The sequence below is a fragment of the Botrytis sinoallii genome (assembly GCF_014898435.1).
Source record: "Botrytis sinoallii strain Bc 23 chromosome Unknown BSIN_012, whole genome shotgun sequence".
Lineage (NCBI taxonomy): Eukaryota > Fungi > Ascomycota > Leotiomycetes > Helotiales > Sclerotiniaceae > Botrytis > Botrytis sinoallii.
Window position 1 is genome coordinate 1289009 of NW_024066039.1, and position 24795 is coordinate 1313803.

At 41.3% G+C, this 24795-nt stretch overlaps 6 protein-coding genes across 6 annotated transcripts; 2 read left to right on the top strand and 4 right to left on the bottom strand.

The window, feature by feature from the left end:
• Window positions 1-616: 616 nt before the first annotated feature.
• Window positions 617-1285, bottom strand: EAF02_007329 (uncharacterized protein; the record flags this gene model as incomplete). The annotated part of the gene is made up of 3 exons (XM_038903377.1): window positions 617-948; window positions 998-1153; window positions 1207-1285. The coding sequence occupies 3 exons, from the start codon at window positions 1283-1285 to the stop codon at window positions 617-619; spliced, it is 567 nt and encodes a 188-aa protein (XP_038756856.1).
• A 1095-nt stretch (window positions 1286-2380) lies between these two features.
• EAF02_007330 (uncharacterized protein) lies at window positions 2381-3953 on the top strand (the record flags this gene model as incomplete). Its single annotated transcript, XM_038903378.1, has 3 exons — window positions 2381-2455; window positions 2516-3392; window positions 3446-3953. The coding sequence occupies 3 exons, from the start codon at window positions 2381-2383 to the stop codon at window positions 3775-3777; spliced, it is 1284 nt and encodes a 427-aa protein (XP_038756857.1). The 3' UTR covers window positions 3778-3953.
• Window positions 3954-4637: 684 nt separating this feature from the next.
• On the top strand, window positions 4638-4924 carry EAF02_007331 (uncharacterized protein; the record flags this gene model as incomplete). The annotated part of the gene is made up of 2 exons (XM_038903379.1): window positions 4638-4646; window positions 4703-4924. The coding sequence occupies 2 exons, from the start codon at window positions 4638-4640 to the stop codon at window positions 4922-4924; spliced, it is 231 nt and encodes a 76-aa protein (XP_038756858.1).
• Window positions 4925-4942: 18 nt separating this feature from the next.
• Window positions 4943-5371, bottom strand: EAF02_007332 (uncharacterized protein; the record flags this gene model as incomplete). Its single annotated transcript, XM_038903380.1, has 1 exon — window positions 4943-5371. One exon carries the CDS (start codon window positions 5369-5371, stop codon window positions 4943-4945), a length of 429 nt encoding a protein of 142 aa, XP_038756859.1.
• Window positions 5372-13349: 7978 nt separating this feature from the next.
• On the bottom strand, window positions 13350-14558 carry EAF02_007333 (uncharacterized protein; the record flags this gene model as incomplete). The annotated part of the gene is made up of 1 exon (XM_038903381.1): window positions 13350-14558. The coding sequence occupies one exon, from the start codon at window positions 14556-14558 to the stop codon at window positions 13350-13352; it is 1209 nt and encodes a 402-aa protein (XP_038756860.1).
• Window positions 14559-22150: 7592 nt separating this feature from the next.
• On the bottom strand, window positions 22151-23980 carry EAF02_007334 (uncharacterized protein; the record flags this gene model as incomplete). Its single annotated transcript, XM_038903382.1, has 4 exons — window positions 22151-22638; window positions 22706-23329; window positions 23408-23652; window positions 23706-23980. 4 exons carry the CDS (start codon window positions 23978-23980, stop codon window positions 22151-22153), a joined length of 1632 nt encoding a protein of 543 aa, XP_038756861.1.
• Window positions 23981-24795: the final 815 nt, after the last annotated feature.

Consider the following 24795-nt stretch of genomic DNA (forward strand, 5'->3'; position numbering starts at 1 on the left):
GGGTGAATAAAAGGGGGAGATGAAAGGGCTGGACAGAAAGCAGGGCAGAAGTAAGAGACTAGTGGCAAGGAAATGGGGTAGATAGCAAGGGGGGGAGGGGGGTTGCAAGGCTATATCTCAGAGAATTGGTTCATGAAAAAGTGCAGTAAGCTCACACTCGAACAACAAACAGAAGTGCACTTTCTTAAATTGTACCAGAACATTCAAATATTCTGGGAGACTATGGAATCATCAACACTCGAAAGGTCACTTTACGATATCTCCACATCCACCGCGTCCAAATTCACGGAAGTAGAGCCGATACGAAGAGCGCAACAAAACTCTTCATAGAGGATACTAAAGGATATGAATGATCCCTCATCAAAAATAGGATATCAAATTGAAAAGACTGGACTATAGCTCCATTTACATCTCTCCGTCTTGGGTACTGGCATCTAGGGGAAGCAAGTATTGTTGTCTTTTTTGTAAATACTTTGAATCAAAAATTATTAAACACCTCACATCTTCTGTTCTTATTTTTGGTTCCGCATAAAGAAAATGGCATGCGAATTATAACATTGTTAAAATTGAAACATGAAATGTACATCCATCTATTGTTTCATTCCCTCTGTAAAAATCAAGGGCAATAGGGAGGGGGAGGACTATATGTGCGGTCCTCATCACCCGTCAAATCAACCACGTCCTCGTCACCCGTCAAATCGATCACATGCTCGTCACCCGTCAAATCAACCATGTCCTCGTCACCCGTCAAATCGATCACATGCTCGTCACCCGTCAAATCAACCATGTCCTCGTCACCCGTCAAATCGATCACATGCTCGTCACCCGTCAAATCAACCATGTCCTCGTCATCCGTCAAATCGGTCACATGCTCGTCGCCCGCCAAGTTGATCATCTCCTCATATTGACGCGGGTCGATGGCATTATTACCACCCCTCAAGTTGGTATCTGCAATTTGTAAGTTGAGTCATTCAGCGGAGTAAATGGAAGACTATACAGTTCTTCAATTGTAAAATCACTGTTATCATCTCAAAATGTTTAACCATGTCTTTAAATATATAAACAGCCAGTTTGTTCACATCGATAAATTGATGATTGATACTATTAGCATCCAGGTGATGTTTCAATATATGTCCTAGACCTTTCTGGATATCTACTCATTTCCATTCAGTAAGATGAATTCATCTTTGTAATGTAATAACATACCTTGCATTCGCGGGTCATCGTCTTTTACAGCTACAGCTGCAGCTATAGTGTTCATAGTGTCCTGCTTTAAACTAGGCATAACGATTGAAGACTAATAATTAATAAGCTTCGAAGGATTTATCTTGATGAGAAGGAGTTGTTTTGATAATAAGGAAAAGTCGAAAGGGAAAAGAGAGGTCTTATATATTATGTATTGTAATTAAATCTTCCAAATACATATTGAATAGTGAAAGGCTATATATAGTAGTTTCTACGCGCTTTGAAGCATAAGCCTATAATGAATGCCAGATTTACATATCTTTTAACGTCGGTTAAAGAAAAGGGGGCGGGGTTTGATAAAGGTTTGTGCATCAATGGTAAGGCCGATTCGTACTTATGATGGTACGAGTGCAAAAGATTCCGACTGAAGGCACAATAACCAATCATGATCTTGAGACCTAATCGTACTCACCTAAGTACTAAGCCTGATTTGAGAAAATCTGCCCGCCATTGAAGTGATAAAAACTAATCGTACTCAAAGGAAAGCTTTTCGGAATAGGATCTACAGAATTCGTACTCATGCAAGTACGAAGCCTCAATTGGGGAAATTTATCTACCTATCGAATGCTATAAACTAATCGTACTCAAACAAGTACTGCATCATAGGAAATTGGATGGAAGGGGCAGAGTGAGCCAATCGAATGCTATAAACTAATCGTACTCAAACAAGTACTGCATCATGGGAAATTAGATGGAAGGGGCAAAGTGACTGACCGGAGATTAAGACCTAATCGTACTCATGTAAGTACTAAGCCTCAGTCAGGGAAATTTATCTACCTATCGAATGTTATAAACTAATCGTACTCAAACAAGTACTGCATCATGGGAAATTAGATGGAAGGGGCAGAGTGAGCCAATCGAATGCTATAAACTAATCGTACTCAAACAAGTACTGCATCATGGGAAATTAGATGGAAGGGGCAAAGTGACTGACCGGAGATTAAGACCTAATCGTACTCATGTAAGTACTAAGCCTTAATCGGGGAAATTTATCCACCTATCAAATGCTATAAACTAATCGTACTCATGCAGAGACATTAGTAACAAATTTGGAGGCAGAATTCTGATTAAATATATCCATTGTATATCCTTATTTCGATTCACTAGAATTCGTATTACTACAAACAAGAAAGACATGTCCAAAACTGTTGAAAAACGGAGACAATTGAAGGGGAGGCGTCGTGGTCCAGACGGGCGGTTGTTGCCGAGGGTAAGTTTTGCCACCATAGGTTTCCCCAGCAATTACACAGCAGCTGACAAATCAATGAAGAGCCAACCCTCACCAACTAAATCAATTGAGATAAATTCAACGATCGGAGAAGATATGAACGACAAACAGAGCGAAGCAACGTTAATAAATGCAGTCATTCGATATGCTGGCAGTGTGAATGCATCAGATGCCGCTACAGTTAACGCCCATCATCAACCCAAACCGCCCAACATACTCATAAATCAAGAAGCCAACGAAAGCGCCAGGCCTAGCAGTGATCAAGCGCAAGAAGCTGAAGCTCAGAACATTCATCAATGCGAAATCCTAGATACTCCTGACATTTCCAAAGACTTGGAGAACTCCACCTCTACTACTATTCAACAAATCGAGAATACGCGAACTGATGCTTCTATTGAATTTGATAATGCCGACGCCCATGAAATTGATAAGGTGATTGATGGATCAACCGCGAATGTTGAAAATGTGGAAACCGAGAACGAAAAACTTGGAGCTCAAAATACCAAAAAAAGGAAGCCAGCGAATGATTCGGTTTCCAGCACATCAAATTCTAAGCGTACTCGATCGACATCTTCAGAGGCTGCACATCGCCAGCAATTCGAAACGCCTTTCCAAATCCCTATTACGACAACTGAGCGCATGCGGGATATCGAGAGCCATAAAATAAAACGCAATCTCAAGTACATGCCCAACAGAACAAGTGCAGTACTTAAGCCTGATGGTACGCAAAATAACACCAGTGTGGAAGCGCATCTCGTACAAGAGAGGGGTGAGATTTTCACTTCCAAATGCAATTCTTGTGGTAACAAAGGTCGACCGGCCGGACCATGGGAAGAATGTGTAGCATTGGAGGGGTTTCTGCAAGGTTCCTGTGCGAATTGTCATGTCAACAATCTAGGCAAGCGTTGCTCTTTACGACGTAAGTTTTCTGTTCACATAATGCATGAAAACCGTCACTGACTATTCCCTCAGCACAAAAGGACCACTTCTTTCTTGCTCCATCTAAGAATGCACGTATAGCCTCCAAAAGTACTTCGAAAAAACGAACCGGGGGTTCCGAAGAGGTCTTAATTGAGCAGTTGATGGCAATGGATTCTGATGGGAGAGACGACCTTGAAGATAAAGCCAATGATATTCTGACTGCCCTCCGAAAGACTCGATTACGTTTGAGGAAGATAAACAAAAAGAAGAGTGAAGAAAAGTGTGATAGTACAGATGAGAAAGAAGATGGAGTTGAGGAAACGCAAGATGGAGTTGAGGAAACGCAAGATCTGATGATAGATCCCCGCCTCCATGAAAGTTGAGGAAGTTGGGAAAACTGTTTCTAGGAGAAGGGGATGAGCTATGACTTGTTGTTTTTTCGTCTTTCCTTTTCTTGTTTTTTGGGGAGTAGTTGTAGTAAGCATTGTAAAAACCTTGAAGTCAGAATCGTACTCAATTCAGTACAAAAATTTCCAAGTGTAACATTATCTGAATTAAATCATAATCGTACCGAAGTAATCTCGTGTATGGTAGTGAGATGTTTACTTACCACCATCAGACTGTGGAGGACCGGCTTCGAGCCCGAATCATCAAGTAGTATATTTGCTCTGCCAACTGTGCGGTGCCCGGTGACAATTTTTGGTCATTTGGGCGTCGTGATGGACGACCTCACCTTATCCCTACCTTTGTCCACCTCACATTCTCTGAGCCTCTGAAAGTGGAACAATCTACCGGAGTCAGTAAGCATGTGTAAATTAATGATTATTGGTTGCAGCGTTTGAAAATAATTACCGGTATTGTGGCATGTGAGAGGTGTGGGGTTTTCAAGCTCTAATCGTTTTCCATCTACAACTCAGAGCCTAACCACATCTGAACAACGCATAAGCATTTTCTCCCATTTCCGATCGAATGTTCATCCCTCCCTCAACCCTTCAACAGCTTTATACATCAAATTTATCTCTCAATTCACTTGGAAGAGTCGGCGAAGTAATTTGCATTCTTTCATATATATCTGAAGATCGCTGAGCGCGAAACAATAAAATTGAACAACCCCACTTCAAACCTTCGAGCTTCAACAAACGCATCAGAATTCGATCTCAACCTTCCTCATTTATTCACATTTCAGGAGAAGTGTATACAGTGGTGTGCGCGCATACAAGTGTCGAGGACATAATTTGCTACAATGCCTGAGGTGAGGTTACGTTGATTTATATCTGCATTCTCACAAGACTAACACAAAGATCGGAGGCCGAACAAACTCTCGACGGCGAATACGAATTGCTCGAAAATCATACTTTCGGACCAGTCAATTATAAGAGATATATGTCATGGAAGAAAGGAAGTGGCAAGATAACTTTGGGTATAAGAATACTCAAAGCAAATTCAGACGAAGTGAATTGGAGTATTGATCCAGGATGGAGTGTAAAGGTGGAAGATGTGAACTTTAAATTGGTGAGGACCATTACCTGATGACGGAATACCAAGAATTTAAGGATATACATCTTGAAAAAAAATCTGTCCTATCTCATAACCCAATGTTACTTGCAGCCTACAATCGTTGCCATGTTTTTCATTCTCAAAGTACAGGTCAAAAACCCCACTGAGATCTTGTATTCCATTCCTCTCTTGTTTCTTCCAACCATTACTACTTTTCATAGCCCCGAGAAGATAACATCCAAGTGTATTCACCAATCCTTCCACTGATGTCATCATTGTTTGTGAAATAACTCCAATCGGTCGAGATAGCCAGATCTCAAGCTTGAAATCTTCACCTACACGAGAAGCAACATGTAAACGCACAGCATTGGTAAACTTTAACCCTTGGCGATTCTTCTCTTCAGATCTCCGATAGCTTTCATCCATACCTTTGAAACAATGGGCTCCAAGACGGCTCTCTAGCATGCAAACCTCGGCCATTATTGCAACATTCTTCTCAATCGCTTCATTACCCTCAGGTTGCTTCCATTGCTCTCAATTTCCATACGTCCATTGGTCGGAGAACCCTGACCTGGATTCAAAGATCCGCTTCGAAGCTCATTTCAGGCACTCGAGGCCTCTCAGCGTGTGGTTGATTGAGACGGCGTTTTCCAGACTCGATAATCGCATCTAGTTGTGCATCCTCAAGGGTATCACCACCTACAAAGGCATTTTTGAGATCCACTACCAAGGCACTGTGGGCTTCGGAGCATGGCATCGTATTGAGATACTGTTGAATCATGTGGTATTCGTTTTGAGTGCATTTTTCACTTCAACTCAGAATTAACTGGTAAGTCAGGTACCCCACCTTTCGGACGCCCCCTCATTTCGGACACCTATTTACACCAAAAACAATCATTTTGACCTATTTATATCTCTATCATAATTCAATATAATCTAATAAAATTGAAACTTTATAATCTTTATATTAATAATAATCGATTTTGAAGATTTCGGATTTTTAGCTATTTTTAATCAAAAGTTATTGATAATTGAAATTCACTTTTTATTTTGTATATAATTCTCATACAAATAAAAATATTATTAAATCTTGAATAACTTTTCAATAAAAATAATGAAAAATAAATTACAAATTTTAATAGAAGTTTAAGCTATAAAATACAAGAAAATATAGAAAAATACTGTAATATATTTTGTAGTTCTTGATTTATAAAATTATTAATTAAATTAACTCTTTTAATCCCTGTAAATTTGAAAATCTTTGATATTATTATATATAAAAATTATAAAGATTAAATACTTAATGTTTATATATCTTATAGTATAATAGTCTGATTAAAATATATGGTTTATTTTTAGCCATTTTTATTAAAAAGTTATTAGCAATTTAATAATATTCTATTTGTATGAGAATTATGTATAAAATAAAAAAGTGAACTTCAATTATTAATAACTTTTGATTAAAAATAGTTAAAAATCTGAAAATTTCAAAATATATTCATTTCAATGTTATAATACTATATAGTAAATCTTATTAATTATATTGATAAATAAGAAAGTTATTATTTATTTATTTGTTTTATTTATATTAATTCAACGTCTGTTTTGGACCTCCCTAAGGGTATTTAGACGTGCTAAGATAAGGAACTATTTGAGCGGCGTGATCGTCGCGACCGAATTTAGCAATTTAGCTTCAATGCCAGGGGCTGTTCGCTCCTCTGCGGGTGCGATCCGCTTCTGTTTCCAGAAGGGAACGTCTGATCCGGGTTGTTGTTAGGGTAGAGCTTGGTTCCCGAGTGGATGGGCTCGTTGTGGGCTCCGGTCCCTATGGTGGAGGAGAAGAAGCGAGAGTGGGTTGCTATTTGTTTAGCCGAGCAGCAAGGCTCTTATATTGTATATTGGGTTTGCGGTTTTTAGAGGTGTGGTGTATTCGAGTGATCAGTTGAGTGGTAAGTTTATAAGGGGGGGCGGCGAGCTTTGTTGAAAAGATGGTCGCTTTCTAAGGGTCCTTTAGTAGTTAGGACAGATCTGAGTGTAGAACTCTGAGTCGGTGATCAGCTGAGTGAGCTTGCTAGGTGTGTGTAAGAGTTTCTTGATATATGTGATCGCCTGCTTGTTAGATTGCATTTCTACAGGGGCAAGGGGCCAGTCTGAACGCTTTAGGTTGTTTATAGAGCATTTAAAGAAGTGATATGGTTCCTTAGCGCTGCCGCATGAGCAGTCCAGCTTGTTGTTTTGATGACCAAATCGCTGATGGTAAGCGGCGTAGTCGCCGTGGCCTGTTTTCATAGCTATCAGTCGATGTAAGACTGCTCTTGGTAGAGTTAGTTTCCTTTGGCTCCTTTGTACTGTATCTAGGAGACCACTCCTTGTAGCCAGCGGAGAGAGAGGAGTTCATCTCTTCCCACCAGGTAGATTCTGCGTGTAGGCGCTTCTGACGAATGATCGTTCGAACCCCACTGATTGTTGGTAGCTTGTCGATTGCCTGGTCCATAGGCCCAATTGCGCCTGCGTTTGCTAAGCGATCTGCTTCCTCATTTCCTTCGATCTCCATATATCCAGGTGACCACTTTATCCTGGACGTCGAGTTGTTTCATTGCTTTGTGACATTGTGGAAGGCCTATTGTGTTGTGGGCGGTGTACTTCCGCATATACTCTAGATGATCGATGTATTGTCAATACACATTCAGATCCGGTTGTTCAAGGGATCTTCAAGTATAGTGATTAGATGCTCCAATCCGTACCATGCTCCTATCGCTTCTGCATCGAATACATATAAGTTGCTTCGGATCTGCTTAAGTTCGAAGGCTATTTGGATACTATTGCGATATATTGTGTATCCGTAGTCAACGCAATGTTTTGCGATTAATAGTTTGTTCTGATCCGTTAGAGAAGATCGTATAATCTTTAGGTGGGAGTTGTCGCTATTACTCTTTGAAAGCTTGAGTTGCTTCTTTTTTAATTAATCCTTCTGTTGGGTTCGTTCTGCAGCTAATCGAGAAGTGCGGGCGGAGCAGCTTCGAGCGTTGAGTTTCTGGGATGAAACGGCTGAGCCGCTGGATTCTTATAAGAGGCCTTTTTATTGTGTTTGTTCTTCGTTCGCGTTTTCGTATTACTGGCTTCAAACGATTTACCAGCAAGTGTTGATTGTCGATCGTTTTTAAACGGAGTGCGAATCGCAGCTTGGCGTATTCTAGTGCAACTATCCCCGATGACAAGCCAGCTTCTTTGATAAGAGCTGCGACCGGTGTAGTCTTGTATACTAGAATCGCTCCTCTTGCAGTAGTATTGATCACTCTATTGATGCAACGGAGATAACCTTTAATGCCTGCGTTTATGCTTGGGTCGCTTTGGCCTAGGCTAGGTTTATATTTACCAGCATACCATACTTTCCGTACCGAATAGTGCTACTGGGAGAACGCAGGTGATTACTGCTTTTCTTAGAAAGGAAGCTGGCAGCCCATGTATAGTGCGGGCGATCGATTTGATATGCGAGGCTACTTTCATAACTTTCGCTGTACGTATTTTGATGTGTTGTAAAAACGAGAGCCGGCGATCGAAGAAGATGCCTAGCCACCTCAGAGTAGGTTGAGCATTTCCGCTCGTTGCAATCGGTACTGGTGTGATTATCAGATCTGGATTCACTACCAATGGTGGATTAGTGGTATCATGTTGTTTGATAATATAAAGTAGTTCGAACTTCTCAGGGGCGAATAGGATTCTGTTCTCCTTGCCCATCTGATGATCTACCGTACTCGTCGTTGCAGGATCCTAGTATTCGTAGAGAGATGCTTGGAAGAGTAGTAGATCGCGATGTCGTTTGCATAGCCGAATCGGAATTTCGTATCTCGATTGAGGAGCTCAGCAAGATAGAGCATATAGAGTATAGGTGATAGTGGGGACCCCTGAGGAGTGCCGCATACCACTGGATACTCCTCAGTTGTAATGCCTTCGAGTCTCACTCTGACTTTTCTGTTTGTGAGAAATGAGTCTATCAGCTTGAGCAGCGTAGTTGGGCCATCCTTGTTTGATCATTCGGCTCAAGAGTCGATGCTTCAAAAGAGCATCGAAGGCTCCTTGTACATCCATAGTAACAATCGAAACCACATTACCAGTTGCTAATGTGAATTCCGCATCGTAAGTGAAAGCAGCTACTAGATTTGTTTCTAATCTTTTGGGAAGCGCTTCGCAGTGTTGTGGGTTGATCACTTTATGTTTCAGAGCTGTCCAAGATAGTTGGCTGGCTATATACCGTTCGAGACCCTTTCCGATACAGGAGATCAGGGCTATCGATCGTTACAACCGCGGTGACGTTTTGTCTTTCTTGCCTGCCTTGGGAATCATTACTACCTCTGCTAGCTTCCATCCTTTTGAATAGTGGTTTAGAACTAGGCATGATGCAAATATCTCCCGGATTAGTGACTTGACGCTCGGCCAGTATACCTTAAGGAGGCGCACAATGGCTCGATCCACTCCTGATGCAGTACACGAAGCTCCTATGACATGCTTTTCTACCTCTTCAGCCGAGATCGTTCTTTTCCAGGGGAGGGTCCCCTTGTGTGTTTGATTGCGCAGTAGGTCGTTTGGAAGATCATCGTCCGCCTTGAATCGATCCAGAACCGCTGTAAATAGGGCGTCCGCTTTCTCTTTTGTATCGCAGATCTCCCATTCACCGATTATTAGGGAAGGGGATTTCGTATTACTTTCGAAGATCAACTTATGCCATCCCATGATTCGATAGAGTTCTTTATCGTCCTTGACCCCATCTAAGCGCAATGCCCAATAGGATCTCTTGGCTTGTCGCACTACTTTTTGTAAAAGGTGTGTAGCATGAGTCTTCCTTTCCAAATCCGATTCCTTTCGTGCTTCTATATATGCTCGATGAGCTTCTCTGCACTCATCCGTCCACTATAGCGAAGCTTTCCCTATCTTTTGATAGATCTTGCCAACCACTCGGATCGATTTGTCTAACGCTTTCGCAAGCTCACTAACATAGATCTCGATCTCGGTTGTGGTCTGGATATCTATATTACTAAGGTGGGCTAGCTGATTGGCCATTAGTCCATCCAACCTCGGCAAATCCGCCTCCTTTATCCGGTAGTGGTGCTGGTCCCACTCTGTTGTTCCGCGGTTCGCAAGGCTGGTAACCTAAGTAGTATGATCAGATCCACAGTGGAGCTCTTCCAGCACCTCTGAGTAAGCGAATGGTACATTGAAGAAGGTTAGGTCTAGCACATGCCCTCTTGCGTGGGTGGGTATGCCTGGGGTACCTATAAACTCCATGCCCCTGCTCGTTTGCCCATGTTGCGAGCTGCGTCCCTTGATAGCTGTGATCACCCCCGGTTCCCATAGCTCGTGCTTTGCATTAAAGTCCCCTTCTATGATTGTGCACTCCTTTGGGATCAGGTGTGTGATATAATTAATAATATCCAAAGTGCACGGAGCTTTATAGATATTCAGAATCGAGTATCCATTGACTCGTATCCAGAATAGATCTTTATTTTCGAGTCGACTCATTTGTTCTACTTTCAAATGCGCACTTTTCCGTATATATGTTATAACCCGAGGGCCTTGCTCGTTCTCCTCCAAGTCTCCTCGAAGGTTCTAGTTATCGATCGGCTGATATCGATTGTATGCATTGTAATTTTGTGTTGTTGAATTCTAGTATAGTCTTGGCTCTTGTATACAGATTACATTCAGCTAAGCTTCGGCTGCTAGTTGTAATAGTGTGATATGATTCGCGTATCCCCGGCCTACATTCGCTCAAGCGATAGTGAGACCTTTGTTCCTCTGAGTGTGCTTGTCGATTGTGCTACTCATAGAGAAGATCTAGATACAGTGTCTACCGTTATAGAGGTCTCTACATCGCTTATCTCCAGATCTATTGGAATGAAGGCTTTTTCTGCTAAGGCTTCTATATTGAGATTCCGCTGGCTTTGGCTACAAGCTGAGCGTATGCGAAGTGCGATTGATGCGACCGGCAGACTTGTACTGAGCCTGCATGAGCGTTTGCTGAGGCGTTCATTCTCATACACTGTGATCCTTGTCCCCGGAGTGACCAGGGTTTCTGCGATTGTTACTCTAGGAGACGGAGGTGATTCAGGGGTGTGATTCGCTTCATCTGCATCTACTCTGTACAACATTTCATAATCTTTTCTACCAATAGCTCTGATTGCGGCTAGTTCCTTTGCGGTCAGAACGATCTGTCGTTTAGTATAGACCCTAGGAGCGGCTGGGCAGTTGGAATGGCCAGCGCGGAAGGGCTCATAACAATTAGCGCATTGAGCTGCTCTAGTACATTGCTGATATACAAGTGTGCCTTCGTACTCAGTGTTTAGTTTACTGTATGTCGAGTATCTTGGGGCTCTATTACAGGTAAAGGGATTACAGTACCCTAGGCAGCCAGTGCTGTGAAGTTGAATTTCCCGGGGTTTGTCTAGGAGAACCGAGTAGGAGCTGTTGTTGAACAGTCGGAACCGCGGTACTGCAGTGCTGAAGCCAATGATCCAGGTGGCTCAATAAGAAAGTTATAAGAGTCAATTTTTCTGATTTTTGGTGGTAAAGGTGTCCGAAATGAGGGGGCGTCCGAAAGGTGGGGTACCTGACTTAAGTACTCGTCTAGATAGGTATTATACTTACATGAGTACTGCCGGCAATCTGCCCAGCTTCAAGAGTATATCATCTTGTAGTTGAGCATATCTTTCGCCTATACGCATCCTTTTATTTGTCTTTTCTTGGATCCTTGATCTCTCATCTTGGGTGACATCCGACTCGCAAGTGTTGTTGACAACGATGGAGATGGCCAATGATTGATAGGTTGTCCCGTTGGGCAACTTTTTGATTACACTTTGAATCCTTTTTTTTATTTTCTCTTTTATGAAAAAGAACATAACTAGAAGTATACGTCGCCGCATTGAATTCAACATTTCTTCGTCCTCGGATCTATCGATGCATCGTGAAAGCTGGCCAATGCTTGTGAATGTAAACCCTGTTGAAAAGCTAGTGTCCCCCCAAAAAAGAGTGTAATTTTCGCGCCATTTTGGACTCTTTTCTTCGATAAATGTTTCTGTATTGGCTTGTTGATTCTGGAACGTAGCGATGAATTTAGAAAGATGTTTGCTTTCCACATCCTTACATGATGTTGGTTTCGAACGAGCGTTGGATGAGCCAATGTGCCGTGATATATTTTTCAGTTGCAACTTTGATACTTCTGTGCTGTTTGATTGCTCAAGACTTTTAATCAAGTGTGCCAATACCTGCTCAGCATAGTCGGTCATTTGTACCTTGAACTGAGGAACTTGAAGACTTACAATATCTTTCTCTTGTACTACGCATACCAAATCTGCAACGCTTCGACGAATGATCGTCATCTGCTATGGAATTCGTGAATACACATAACAACGCAGAAAGAGATAATACCACTAACGTCAACATCAAGTCGGCTACATAGTCCACCCATACTGATTAGGAACGAGGATTGAGAGGATCGAATGATAAAGATAGTAGGTAAGGTCAACAAGAATGTACTTTGATTTTCTTTCGTTAGCCGAATAACCTGTGTAGAGAGCAAGGTGTCCTGCTAATTAGTGAAGATTATCAAACTGACAGAAAGCATTCTTAATTTTAACTCATTTAGCCCCCTGTCAACCGCATATGTCCTCTAGTGTCCTGCTGTTTAACGAAGGTTGTCAAACCGACAGGGGGCTAAATGACCTCAGGTCCTTTAGCCCCCTGTAAACCGGATAAATACTAACACCCGCCACAACGCACACTTTGCTCTCCTTATTGTCTGAGATTGCTTAACCGCCGAAACTTCCTTCGGTTCGAGAAGCGAATGAACATCCAGAGGATTTTCTCTTTTGTTGAGAGGATACAATTAAGAATCTGTCGTGAAATCGTAAAACAAGAAATGATCCCTTCTTGTGCATAAAGCATGCAGCTGAAGACGAATCTTGTGAGTTGCTTATGAAGATGAGCATTGGCAACCTTCAGTTGATACCGTGTTTGTTTGAAGTATGATTCTACTATCTTATCACATCTGACCCCCCTATGTGAATCACCGTCCACAGTCATAGCCCTGTCATATATGCCAACAATCTCGTGAATTCATCACAGTTGAAAGGTTTTTGTCGGGATGGAGATTATGTGACTGCGGTAGCGCCTTTCGTCGTAGTCCTAATCTTAGTAATCTTACTATATTGACTTCACCATCTCCATGGTGATACCAACAATTTTGATGCCTTCTCACACTTTTGATGGTCACTGTTCTTCTTGGGAGAATTTGAAAAGCATGAAAGATAACTAGAGATAATTTAACGCCAAATGGCTTAAATCATATGCTAAACAATTTAAATACAAAAGCTTCGAGGGTTACTCCTCAAGTATAAAATCTGAGAACAATGTTGAATGATCTCTAATGAACAAGAACCCAGCACACTAATAATATCCTATGAGACTTTCAATGTTGATTCGTAGAGTCCTGAAGATTCCAACCATTTTTAAAATCATATAGCTGGTGCCATTGTCCGTGGAAAAATCTGCCCTTGATATCCAAGAATACCGTACCATTTGGCCCTGCCCAAATCCCTCTCAACATTCCAGAGTACATTACTGTGTCTCTAATCCTATAATTAGTATAAAAAACATCACAATTGAAGAAAGTCTGAAGGTAAGCAAGAGTCATATCTGTTGTAGTGACTCCTCTGTCCAATTCCATCATGTCTTCCAAGAAGCTTAAACTTGTTCTGCGTATGATATCGGTCAATAACTCCTTTTTAGGAAAGTGTATATCATTTTCCAGTTGTAAATTGCATGTTGTTAGAAAAGCGCATCTATCAATCGTGATGGATTTGCCGAGATATCCAGGCAGGGGCTGAATGTTTATAAGAGTTTGTACTTCAGGTGGTATAACTGCTAGTAGACCGCTGAGGGACTTGAGATTGGAGTCATGATCGATTGGGAACCACAAGTCAGGATGTTCCTCGTACTCGTGCGGAACCAGATCTAAGTTCTTCCCAAAAAAGCGTTGGTAACGAGCCAAGTATCCCTTTGTATCATCACACGTATGTGTTTGTGGAACAGGAATATCACCCTCAGTGTAATGAGTGACCTTTCCTGTAAGTTGATGTGGAAATGCAAGTTGTGGAAGTTGATGTGCAGGTTGATGTGGAAATGCAAGTTGATGTGGAAGTTGATGTGCAAGTTGATGTGGAAATGCAAGTTGATGTGGAAATGCAAGTTGTGGAAGTGCAAGTTGTGGAAGTTGATGTGGAAATGAAGGTGAAGGAGTCGTTTTGAGTGACGACAATTTGGGAACGGATTGCAACCATATATGTAGAAAGTCTTCTAAAGAATGTGTTTGAAATTCTTGTTCCTGGTTGTAAAGACGGACGATACTGGACACGGAGGATATATCTTGAAGGTCCTCAGATATGGAGCTTCTCAGAATTTTGGCTACACAATCAGGCTCGAGATCGTGTTGTATCATGAGAAAGAGGGTAATAGCCATCACATCCTCGATTGTGTTGAGTTGTTTGAAGTCAGCTAATACCATGCCAACAGAAGAAGCAAATGGGTTGAGATTCTGTTTCTTGGCATCTTGAATGGTATTTGATGCGCGTGTGCAATACTCCGCAGCATCCGATGTCAAATGAAACCTAAACTGCATTGTAACAATTTTTGAAGATTTCAGATAACGCTTCGTCTTGAGAAGAGCGGGCAGAGGTCAGAAGTATATGAAAGAAGGACTTAGAAAGTATGCTATTTATTATACGAGTCTACGCAAAGTGAAATCGTACAAGCAACAAATATAAAGTAGATAATCGAATGTGCGAAAATCTTGGGATTGTTGTTCAATAATATAATTGTGTGAACGAAGTGAATGACTTCAATTCAATGACTATTGTACTGTACTAAAGCCCTAAGCGAATGCGAAAGAGACTAGCTCTTTCAGTAAGTCTTCCTAAAAAAAAATCAAAATGATTGAAATATCCAGCGTATCTATTAAATGGGTTTAGTGTATCCTTGATGTGCCCTATCACTAGTCTCTTGGTCGTCACAGCTTGTCTCCATTCCCACTTTCTCCAAGATGTATCAAGGATTCTGCATTTGACAGCAAGAAACGGCGAATGATTTTTCAGTGTATTAAGGATGCGATTCATGAGAGAGCTTGCGTGATGAGACAACCAGTTAGCGTTGAGAAGAAAGATTATCTCCTTTTCAGGCAGGTGAATTCCCCTGATGCAGATTAATGTTCTACCTCCCCCTCAGACTGCTGAATTACACTACGTATTCTGCATTATCATGCAGAGGTAACTATTTCAAGGCAAAATCCGGGATGTTTGAGAAGAATCTTGGTTAACGATGTAACCAATGCATTTTCTTCTCATCTCACCCGCCTCACATTCTCCTTCGTCGCATCTTGTACTGTTTTTCGATTAATTGCTTGCGTGCCTTCGTGCTGTTTTGTCCCTAACCGCCCTTTTAATCCAAAAATTCACACGATGAATGATCCTACCTATACTACAGCAATAATCCAAGCCTCACATCCACCCCCAGTCTTCTCAACGTTCCTCATATGAACAATTGCTATCACATGATTAGTCTCGTCCAAAATTTATGTTACAAATCAATGTATCATCAACAATATGGGCTCCCAAACTCACAACCTCCACCCTTCAAATTTTCTAACGATATACATCATCTGAACCTCGTTTAGCTTTATGTTCTCAAATAGTCTTCTGATCGATTTACCGTGCCCACTTGTTATCACCATGTATAATTAGACCATGAATCTCCTAGCAAAGCGGAAACTCTACCCATCGATAAATGATTGCATGGAAAATATTTCTCATCCGTACTCGTATCATAGTGCAGACTTATTGTTTAGGGGTAGGTAGAGATAGCATATGCATGCTTTCGTTGTAACATTCAAAGAAATTGATCCTAGCAACTATTTGATTCATGTAATTTGCGTTCAGTCTTAAGAAAAGAAAAGAACACACCTATCAGATTACGAGTCCTATAATCATGAGCCAGGAAGAGAGGGTGTCTACATTGATGGCCTCTTGAGTACCATGTCCAGATACAAGCGGCAGGGATTATCTATCTCGATGTCAGTACCTTGAGATGTCAGGAGTTTTTTGATACCCCCTTTAGACATTACTTCAATCTGTCCGTCACTCATGTTGCTCACAAACCTTGTCATACAGCTTTGCCTGAGTGGAAGTAAAGATATAAGAGACGGCAAGTGCCCGGGACCGCTGAATTTCATTAAGAATCAATCATTTTTCAACTACCTCCACCAAAATTGGGGGAATACATCACACAAAATGACTCCTCCCACGATAAGACTATTCTTGTTCTAATTCGATTCCTCCTCTTCGACACAAATTTTAAGCCTAGCCTCTATATCAACTCTCAATGATCACAGATCTGGCTTTCCAAAGAAAGAGTTTATCGAGCTCAGAGGCGACGAGATGATTGTGGTGTCACTCTATCGCTACGAGCAAGAAGACGGCTTCACTCAATTTTTCGAAGAACTTCCCTCCAGTAAGGACTTCTTCTTGGTATTCGAACCAGTACAACCTGAGAGATGTGTTCTTTACCAGAAGCTTATCATGCAACTAAAAACACTCGAAGTCTCTCCTCTTTCTATCCCTGCCGACACAACACCTTGATTTTCACTCTTTCAAGAATGTTACAAAAGTTATTGGGAGGGGTTGATAAGGGCTTCAAAAGCTCATTTGCCGTGCGCGGAGATTAGAGACGTGGAAAAGATTTCGAGAGTTGCATCATGGAGCAGAATGATTTTAAAACATATTTGTATATCAGTCAGAGAATGAAGGGTTCCATAATGAGGAAGGGGTGGGGGTGGAGGTACAGCTAGGAATTCAACATCTTAGCTTCGAGATAGACTATTTTCAAGAGCCAGACGTAATTCAACTCATCTTCTTTGAAAACCAACTTTTCACCATTGTGTCTAGAATGCATGCCGCTTAGAAATTATCTCATTTCTTTCTATTCCATTTCAATCTATGGTTAATTTCCTGAATTGTTGATTATTTGAACGGATGATTCTGTAACGTAAGTCATGGCGTAAGTCCACACCCCCACATATCGGACACCCCCACATTTCGGACACGTCAAAAATCACCCCGCTTTGAGTCATTATTATATTTAGAGCTTCAATAACTCTACAATTCTTTGATCAATTGATTCGAAATTCTGAAATTATTATATTCATATAATGAAAAATGATTACCTCGAAGATGATCTTCAGGAAGCGCTTAGAGCGATAGTAAATGGAGCTAGTATCAGGAAGGCTAGCTTGGATTATGGTGTATCATGTAGTACACTTCACAATCGTATATATGGTGGTATATCGCATCAAGAAAGTGCCCAAAGCCAGTAAAAGATAGCTCCGATTCAAGAGGAACTATTAGCAAACTGGATATTAGTACAGGAATCTCTTGGTACTAGTATAACACATCAGCAAATAAGAGATATAGCGAATCACCTTCTCATTATACGAGGAGAGGATTCACTAGTTGGAAAAAGATGGATAAAGAGCTTTTTCAAACGGAATCCTTTTATTGGAACCAAAAGGTCATATTGTGTCGATTCTGCACGAGTCTTTGGTGCTACATCTGATATTATCAAGAAGTGGTTCCAATATCTCTTAATTCCTGAAATCAAGGCTATTAAGCCAGAAAACAGATGGAATATGGATGAAGCAGGGATTATGGAGGGTCAGGGACTTAATGGACTAGTAGTAGGGAGTACTAGTCGAAGATTTATTCAGAAAAAGCAACCTGGTTCGAAAGTTTGGACGTCTTTTATCGAATGCATTTCAGCTATTGGAAAAGCACTTAATCCACTCGTTATATATAAAGGGAAATCAGTACAACAACAATGGTTTCCTACAGATCTCACTCTGCATAAGAACTGGCAATTTACTGCTACAGAAAATGGATGGACTACGAACAGTACAGCTTTAGAGTGGCTAAAAAAGGTGTTTATCCCTCAAAGTGCCCCCTCCAATCCTGAAGAATGGAGACTCCTTATTTTGGACGGACACGGAAGCCATGAAACTACAGAATTCATGTTAGAATGCTTCATTAATAAGATATATCTCTTGTTTCTACCACCGCATACGTCACATGTACTACAACCACTCGATTATCAGTGTTCTCGTCTTTGAAAAACGCATATCGAAAGAAACTCAATCATTATTTATTTATTTATTTATTTATAGTGATAAAAGAAACTCAATCAATTAGATCTATTATCAGATTCTACACCAATTGGAAAGCGAAACTTTCTTTCCTGCTATCAGAAAGCCAGAATAGAAGGTTTAACACTTCAAAATATTACAGCTGGATGGAAAGCTAGCGGTCTTTGGCCTAAGAATATAACTAAACCTCTTATGAGTCGACTTCTACTCAAAAACAGTAATAACGAAGTTCTACTATCCAATTCTGAGGTTAATTATAATCCTCTGATTCAATTGGATATAGAATCATCTTTTGTTTTATGGGAAACTCCTTATAAAGCATCTGATATCCAAAAATATAAAGATACAATAATTCAGAATAAAACCCTGAATTTAGCAACACAACGATTCTTATTTCGCAAGATTACAAAGGGATTCGATATCAAGGATTATAAACTCTTAGAGATGGAGAATAGGATCAGGAAGTTAGAATATCGATTGGATCAATTTGCTCCCAGAAAAAGATGTAAAGTTCGAATGTCTCCAAATTCGAAGTTTGTAGGGATTAAAGCTATAAAAGAGGCTCAAATTGAAGTTGGAGATTATGAAATTGATGGAAATGAATCCTCTACTACTATAGATAATGATTCTACAGGCAATTGTATTGAAGTTCAAGGCTTGTTGAATAATTGAAGTTTGAAATGTATATAAATTCAGTTTTTGAAGTGTCCGAAATGTGGGGGTGTCCGATATGTGGGGGTGTGGACTTAATGCGTCTAATTGTGGGGGACCACCCCATCAAAAAGCAACAATTCAATAATAGTCCGTTGAAAAAGTTTAAAAGTATAGGAAATGGAATCTCGATTTGTTGAAGCAGTATTAGGAATTCAAAATAGAAAGTATAAGTCTTTATATGAAATTGTAAAAGAATTAAGGTTTTTTAAAGATATTATAACATAATATATCAAAGTGTTACGGGAGCTGCCTCTAGGTCACGTGGAAGTGGCTAGAGATCTCTCGAGGTGGTTTAGACTAGACTTCAAGTAGGAATTCGATAAGGTTGTAACTGGTTGCAATTCTCGTAACTATAGTAATAAAACTAATGATTGTCTTGAGCACGAAGCTCTACATGTAAAGAAACCCATTCCCTTATATAGACCTTCTTGCTCCTGATCGAATATCGACTTCGACGATCGATCTCGTCGAAGATCGATTTCGATCTTCGACGCGTCACATGACCTTTGTCCCGTGACCCCTGGTATACTGCAGCTGAATCACTGAGACCTATAATACCATTATAGCCTATAAGTTGGTGATTCTACAGCCTGTTACTTGATCCATCGTAACAGTAGAATCACCAACGTATAGGCTATAATGGTATTATAGGCCTCAGTGATTCAGCTGCAGTATACTAGGGGACACTAGGCACCCAAGGAAAGCCTCAGGCATATATATAGTATTAGTCATAGGATACCCTAGAAACCTAGAACATAGTTCCCAGGACAGTAGGTCCTAGGAAAGACAGAACACAGTAAGCAAGAGGCTTCACTAAGGATTAGTAATGTTCCAGGGGATTAGCCCCAGGACAAAAGAATAAGCTAGGATACCAAGAGTCACGGGATTAGTGTCCCGTGATGGACAGCTCAGGAACGACAGCGCTCCAGGAGCGACCGGCTGTCCCAGCTGTCCAAGTAAGACGAAGATCTATATAAGGGAATGGGTTTCATTACATGTAGAGCTTCGTGCTCAAGAACAATCATTAGTTTCATTACTATAGTTACGAGAATTGCAATCAGTTACCACCTTATCGAATTCCTACTTGAAGTCTAGTCTAAACCACCTCGAGAGATCTCTAGCCACTTCCACGTGACCTAGAGGCAGCTCCCGTAACATGCTATTTGACGATCAACCTCCCTCTGCAATACCCTCTCTTTCGTCTCTACAGCCTTCCTATCCTTTTCGGCTTTCTTTTCAGCTCTTATTCGAAGCTTATATTCCTTCTCCTGCTCTTCTTGAAGCACCTTATCTGCTTGATATGTCCTAGCTTTAATAATATGAGAAGGTGACCATAAAAAGGCCCCACCTCCCTCCTCTCCAATAAGATTTAAACGCTTTGAACGAGCCCTCTTTCTCTTTTCAATCTTCAGAGCTTGTTCTAACCCTTTAGATCTATGCCCCTGTATGCTAGCTTCAGCTCCTAATGTAGTTGCGGCTTTGAAAAGCTTCATAGTGATCTCATGGGAGGGAGCTCGTCGAAATTCCAATTTCATTCTACGCATCGCTTTTGACGTATATGGTGTAGCAAGAGCATCCCTGCGTGTTTTAAACGACGTAAGTGGCGTATTAGAAGCCTCTGGAGCAATAGCATCGATCGTGAGAGCTCTATTGATAGGGTGTATGCCCGTTTTTTCGAAGGATCGTAGTATATTATGCCTCGTACAGGTCCGCCCCCAAGCCTCTTTGAATAAGCCCCAGAACATGCGTTTAGTCACACCAACAATACCACTGCTATTGTGCATTAAATCATTCAATACTGTACTATAATTCGTCGCAAGAGCACCGAAGGTTCCGACGTCGAGAGGCTGTAAGCGATGCGTAGAATGGGGGGGGGGGGGGGGGGGGGGGAGAATTAAGACGATAATCTTTAATTCGTCGCATTTCGAAAGGAATTCCATATTGACGTGACTAGAATGACCATCTACGATCAGTAGACGGTACTTTCCACCTGCTTTACAGCGTGTAGCAGAGTCAAATACATTTATAAGCCAATATAGGCCAAAAGCATTCGACGACCACCCATTGCTTGAAGCTCCGAAATAAGCTTTATCTTTCTCCCCTACATCCTGAACCCATGTGTCTTGTAGATCCCCAGACTCTCCTTTATATATAAGAGCAGGAGGAAGAGCTGTTCCATCAGCACATATAGCGGCTGATAAGGTAATAAACTCTCCTGATCCGTCTTGGCTAGCTTTCGTCACTCTGCCTCTATTATAGGCACTAGCACTCATTATCCGCTTCATAGTCCTCTCCATGCCAATCAGAAAGCCCTTCTCGTCCCAATTGTATATGTTTTTCGTCTTGATATCGTATTTTATGATCACTTTTATCAACTAAAATGAAAAGAGGGGCATTAGCAAGAGCATTTTAGGTCATAAAAATCAACAACAATAGAAAATTGCTCGAACCAGATCATAGAAGTAATCAAACATAGCGACATTATCAGCTTTCACGCGCAAATTGTCAATGCAACGGAGATACCGACTTTTAAGACGCGTCGAATGTCTCTTCACAAAATTGCTAGTCCAGTTCTTCCCTACTGCCTTGCCTGCGATCTCTTCTGCAAGGTTTCTAACTATGCAGCTTGTAGGAGGGATAGATCTTTGAGTCAGCTTGTTGATTTGATCAATTAAAACCTCTTCTTGATCATTAGAAAGCGCTTGTCGCGTATCGGAGAGGAACTGCTTTCTCGAGGTGGATTTGCCTCTATGTCGCCGGGAGAGCGTAGATCGATCGATTTTAAATAAATTCGCTATTTCAGTGTAATTAGGGGCTCGAACCCCTTTCAAATGATCCAATGCGAGCTCTATACGAGCCTCTGTAGGCATATCATCGATATCTGAAGTCATGATGTCGATGTTATTGAAATCGTGCACGTAAAAGGGACGTGCACGTATTAGGGATATCGGTTATACAGAATTTTCACAAACGAACTAGCCCAATCGGACTCTAGCTTACTTACACACCAGCGCAAACGCCCAATTCGGTCCTATCCGATAGAACCAAGATATTACGTGATTCCACACCATAACATTTAAATTGTATTTTATTTTTTCTTTAAGATGAGATTGGAATGTTAATGGAAAATAAAATCCTCTGTATCAGAATGTATGAGATCGATATCGCCTGCGAGGTTAAGTTGATCCATGCTAGGGCCCTTTCGAAGCAAACAAAACTTGTACCGTCCTTCCTTGTCCAAATATGTAGTGTTTTTAATAATAATGAAACCTTTTGTATGTTTGAATCTGAGTAGTATCAAACTTACAGTGCTATGTGGTAGAATCTGATGTTATTGAGAAGATGTTGGAGAACCAGACATGTTTGGTTATTTCAGAAGCCAGAATTCGATCTTCTGGTCGATACTCCAAACAGCTTCGTATTAAACCTTCCAGGGACACAGCTTCATCAACGGAAATCTTCAAGTCTTTAGAGTCAATAATTTTTTGATTGTTGTAGGGACTGTACTGCCAAATGACGTTAGGGGCGGGAGGCGGCACACCTTGGATTGGGGATTGATGGAGAGTTGGAAGGGTCGTTACGCTTGAATGGTGAGTGTTGGCTTGTATCATTGAAGATTGCACTTTAACAAGGTGGGTCAAGCTCTGCCCGGAAGGGATAGACCATTCTGAGCTTTGAGCACTGCTTTCACGCCCAGGGATATTGCAATCCAAACTGTTCTGATTAGAAAGCTGTGCTAACCTCAGTACCTCATCGGCTTCGCTGGTAGTGAGACCCATCGCCATTGACACGAGTTGATCTGTTTGTCGTGGAAGAACTGTTGTTAGTGGGCGGTCACTGGGGACAATATGTTTGTGCGTGCGTACCTATGCTCGCCCGATTGCTTTGGCTTGCGGAGGGAGATATGGGGGCAGTTTCATCATCTTGTGGTCCTATATTCATAATTCGCTGTAGGAGAAGATTCTTTGGCTCTCCCATGCTTTCAGAATGCGCATCACATAGACTGAGTGTTGATTGCCACTCGTACGGGAAGTGGCCTCCCAAAGTCTCTACCCAAGTTTGCACCATCTTACTTCTCGGTGTATACCTGCTGAAAGCAAACAATGAACACCCGGTGTGGACCTCGAAGATCAGGCATCCCAAAGCCCAGATATCGGATGCCTTACTTCGGGATGAGTGAAAGAGCAGTTCGGGAGCGCAGTAGCTTCTGGGCGTACCTATCTCCAAAGATGAGGTTCCGTGGCGGAGGGCGATACCAAAGTCTATGATTGTAGCATTGGGCGAGAGCCACGCGGGAGATACGTTTAGCATGTTAATACTGGCGACAGTGTACTTGGGGAAGGTTGATACGGACGTATCAAGATTGGCATGAAGTAAATCGGCGTGGGAAAGTTCTTGCTTGCAAGGATTACCCAGCCTTTGGTAAACTTCTTGCTCTGTCCAGTCATCCATATTGGCAATCTCAAGCAGGATGTTCGCAGATGTAAGATCTATACGGAGGAAGTGGGTTAGTTGCGAGATGATGGAGACGATGAAGATTAAAAATGAGGCTGGGCGGGCTGCGTTACCTCCGTGAATGATATTGTTATGATGGAGGTAGGCTACACTATGTGCCACTTGCGAGGAGACGCTCCTCGCTATCGATTTTTCCATTCGTTCTCCTTCATTGTGTTGTTGGCAGGTCAAGGTGGTGAAATTTCTGAGACTGGGGCCGCGAACGGGCGAGGTTAAGCATAGGTGGTTTCCGTTCGGTCCAGTGTGAAGGAAGCTATTCAGAAGCAAGTTGATATTGGCTTTTTCTTGATGATCTGGGCTGAGGCAAAGAGGTGAGTTTGTTAACTGTAGAGGCTAAGTGATATGGCTTACCTATGTCTCATCAGGCGTGTCATATTGACCTCAGGCGAATAATATGATGCCCTTGCTGTGAGAATTTTTAATGCTACGTATCTGTGTCTCTTTTTATCTCGGGCCAGCCAAACGGTTGCGTATCCTCCATATCCCAGTTTGTGTATGACATGATAACGATTATTATCAAAAGAATCACCAAGGTGTACGGGGTGATAGCCGCCCTGATTGTAATCGAGATCCTCTACTGTATTCAAGGGGTGGTCGGTAGAGCTAGCAAGACCGGAGGTATTCATTGTGTCTATTGCTTTTTATATCGTATGAGTATTGAGAAGTGGGCAATTCGTTTTTGTGATCGGTTGCGGTTCGTAATTGATGATGTAAATATTTCTTTGGGAATAGATGGGATGACTCTAGATGCTTCAAGATAACAGAATTCAAATATGCGGGGTCTTATAATCAGTGATTTGTTGTGTGGCGAGTTGAGATATGTACTTGCTATTGTCCTCTCCTTTCTCCCTTTTCTTCTTTCTCAATATTTCCTATAGGGTGATACCTTTATAGTATATATATAATTCCTACGGCTTGAAAATGTAGATAGTGACTTTCTGATTAAACGGTTAGAAATGTGGTGCATCTTTGATTACTTGACGAGTTGATACGAGTATGATAGAAATTGTTCAAATATCAATAAGAAGAATGATAAAAGAACTTCAATATTATGTTGGATTTATAGCTATTATATCACATAATTAGTGGGGCCTTGAATCCTCAGGCTCAATACTTAGTGCTATCAGTGCACATGCACTTCCAATTTCTACTTTTGTAGACATTGTGATTGCAACAAACTCATTATAATTCTCACTCTAAAACACCCTCCTCATAGGGTCTAGTAACCATGTTGTCGCTGCCGTCTTTCACATTGCTACAAGCCAAGCCTGTCAAGAAGAAGAGACAACTAACCTTAACCTCAATTTTGATACCTAATTAAGTTGCATACCCCAACTTACAACTACGTTTTGTTACAACTACCTCAAGAGAATCAACGTAGAGATTTAGATCCTTAATAATTTCATCATTGTCGAGCTTCTATAGGATTCCCTATAGAATC